This window comes from Eubalaena glacialis, chromosome 2 (genome assembly GCF_028564815.1).
Source record: "Eubalaena glacialis isolate mEubGla1 chromosome 2, mEubGla1.1.hap2.+ XY, whole genome shotgun sequence".
NCBI classification, from domain to species: domain Eukaryota; kingdom Metazoa; phylum Chordata; class Mammalia; order Artiodactyla; family Balaenidae; genus Eubalaena; species Eubalaena glacialis.
In genome coordinates, this window is record NC_083717.1 from 12856059 (window position 1) to 12858895 (window position 2837).

A 2837-nucleotide genomic window follows, 5' to 3' on the forward strand; every position below is an offset into this window, starting at 1 on the left:
TCAGGACACAAACTCAAAGGGCGGTTCGTTTTCTATGTTGTTGAAGGAAGATTTGCTGTTGAGTTTTCTGGGATCCTCTGGGGTCCACACTTTGGCTGTTCGGATAATATTTTGTTCTTTGAGTTGTTTTTCATCAGTCCAAGAGAGAGAGTGTCCTGCGAGGGGAGGGAGGCCATAATCCGGGTCGCTGGGGGAGGGGGACCCTGAAGGGGTGAGAAGAGAAAACAGACTGTGAATGTCCAACTCTGTTCCCAACGGTGCCCTCCAGTCCGTTAGGATCCCCTCTTGGCCGCCAGGACAGACAGGCGTCTTAGGTTCCATTAGAACGACCCTCTGCCTCCACCCCTCAAGCCCCCAGCGCCTCCACCCCGCAATCCCAGAAGATGCAAGTGTGTCGGGGACGCGCACCCTCCGAGCCATGGTCAAAGTGGCGGAAAAAACCCTCAGAAACGCCAGCTCGCGCTCAAGGTGGCCGGTGCCCACGGCCCGTCCGTCCGTCTGTCGGTCAGTCGGCTGGTCGGTCTGTTCACCCAGCCCCTCCGGGACCTTCCCGTGCCCGTCCCCGTCTCCCCCAGCTGGGAGGCGGACGCACTTACGGGTGCCCCGATGGCAGATGATGACCTTCTGGACCTGGCTGCCCGGGCTGTCCCCGCCCAGGCGCCCGCCGCCGCCCGGTCCCCCGCCACCGCCCGCGCCGCCGCCGCGCAAGGGCAGGTCGGCCTGCACGAGTTCGCTGAGGAAGTTGATGTAGCCGATGGCCAGGCGCAGCGTGTCCACCTTGGAGAGGCGCTTCTCGTAGGGCAGCGTGGGGATGTGCGAGCGCAGCCCCTCGAAGGCGTCGTTGATGGACTGCATGCGCCGCCGCTCGCGCACGTTGGCCGCCTGCCGCAGCTGCTGCAACTCGGCCTCAGAGCGCACCCGCCGCCGCCGCCGCGCCGCCGCCGCCACCCCGCTCAGGCCGCGCAGCCGCGCCCCGGGGGACAGCACGGCCGGCCCGGCGCACGGGTAGGCGAGGCACGAGGGCGGCGAGCCGGGCGAGTAGGGGAAGCCGCCGGGGGGCGCCCCCGCCTCGCAGCAGTAGCCGCCGCCACCGTCCTCTGGCTCGCCGGGGCCCCCCGAGGGCGGCGGGGCGAGCGCGTGCGGAGCCACGGAGGGCGCGGGCTGCAGCAGCAGGCACGCCCCGTCGCGGTAGCAGTATTCGTGCAGCTGGTGGCTGAGGAACTCCACCTCGGCCTGCTCGTCGGCCAGCAGCTCATCGCCGTCCTCCAGAGGGTCCCGAGAAGACTGGTCGGTGAAGAAATCCTCCTCGTCAAAGTAAGGGGACGGGAAGGCGTCCAGGCCCCCGGGGAAGTGCTCTAGCAGCACCGCGTCCATGCTCTGCGCCGCCGAGGGCCCGGGGGACTGCTGGCCTGGGGTGAGGGTGTTCTCAGGAAGTTTGCTGCGGCAGTTCGGGCTTGTCTGGCAGCCCCACCCTCCCGGTCAGGCGCGGGAGGCGGCGAAGACTGCCCGCCGGCTTCCTGCCCCCGGCCTCCCTGGGGAGCCCGCGGCCGCTGCGCTCTGGCCGACGCCCGCGCTGCGCTGGGGAGGGCTGTGCTGACTGGCTGGAGCTGAGGGCTGGCACGCGAGGATTCTTATAACTACATCCACAGGCGCGTGCCAGGGACCCGCGGCGCCAGCCAATCACCGAGTGCGGGGTGCCGGCGGGGAGGGGGTCGGGGAGGCTTTCCGCCCGGTGGGAGCTCCCGGGGCGGAGGGGAGGCGGGGCCCGCGCGGCCCGGGGCTCCTCCCGCCCCTCCCCGCCCGCTCCTCGGCCGAGTACCTGCCGGACGCGCGGCTCCAGGGGCACCTGCGGCCCCCGGCGCCCGCCCGCGCGCGCTGCTTAGAGCCAGGCCCTTCCGCGGGGCGCCTCCGCGCAGCCACAAAAGTTCCTAAGGGCGCGTCCGCGGCCCAGACGGCGGGAGCTGATCGCGGGCGGAGCTCGCTGCTCCTTGGGGGTCGGCGCAAAAACTGCTGGCAGCCTGGGCAGTCCAGGCGGTGCGTTTCGCCACCCCCATCCCGGGAGAGCGCGGGCCTCCGGCGGGGAGGGTTCCATTCCCGGCCTCTGTCTCGCCGCCGGACCTTTCCAGGACTCTGGTCAAGTTGGCACCGTGTGTGCCGCTGGGGTTGGAAGGCGAAGCGATGCAGCTCGCAAGGCGTTCCAGGCGCGGCTCGGGGTCGAGGGGCGCGCGCCTGCGGGGCGCTGCTCGGGATCCTGACTCCGGTATCCGGTGCTCCGCGGCCGGCCTCGCCTCGCCTCCCCTCCCTTTCCCCGCCCGGAGACAGAAATGGGGACGCTGGAGGGACCGCCTTGGAGAGCGGCTCAGAGGGGCACCTTTCTTCTGAAAGCAAATCGAGACCCTAGGGGTCCGGAGCAATAAAACCGGATACAAAAGGAGTCAATTGAATCGTCTGCTCTGGAGCAGTCAGGAGGGAGGGCATGGAAGTTAAAGGGCAGAGTGGGAACCGTTTTCAGAGTCTCTCACCAGAGCCTCTCACCTTTCTGACTGGGAACCAGGACCATCCCTGAATGATTTTTTTCCTTCTCGGGCTTTAAAAAAAAATTTTTTTTTAAACCAAACACAAAACATTTGTGCTCTGGCCCATAACACACTCAATCACAGACTACGATGCAACACGAATTACTCAGTTGAAAAGTAACAAAGAAACACTTTCAAGGTCGAAGCAATTCTGTTAAAAGCCAAGCTCCAGAGAGTTCAGAAGTGCAGCCGACCGCGCGTGTTCTCTCAACAGAAGACCGGGAGTCACTGCCTCCCTGGGTCAGCCTCTTCCTTTTTCAG

The 2837-nt window shown here is 66.5% G+C and overlaps 1 protein-coding gene across 1 annotated transcript; it reads right to left on the reverse strand.

The window, feature by feature from the left end:
- On the reverse strand, nucleotides 1-1374 carry PTF1A (pancreas associated transcription factor 1a). Its single transcript, XM_061181586.1, has 2 exons — nucleotides 597-1374; nucleotides 1-203 (listed from the first exon to the last, which is right to left on the reverse strand). The coding sequence occupies exons 1-2, from the start codon at nucleotides 1372-1374 to the stop codon at nucleotides 1-3; spliced, it is 981 nt and encodes a 326-aa protein (XP_061037569.1).
- Between the last annotated feature and the right edge of the window lie 1463 nt (nucleotides 1375-2837).

Excerpts from the sequence above, each read along its gene's own strand:
- PTF1A (XM_061181586.1), bottom strand. The coding sequence starts at position 1,374 with ATGGACGCGGTGCTGCTAGAGCACTTCCCCGGGGGCCTGGACGCCTTC. Across the intron at positions 204-596 it reads CATCTGCCATCGGGGCACCC|GGTCCCCCTCCCCCAGCGAC; the intron begins GTAAGTGCGTCC and ends TCACCCCTTCAG.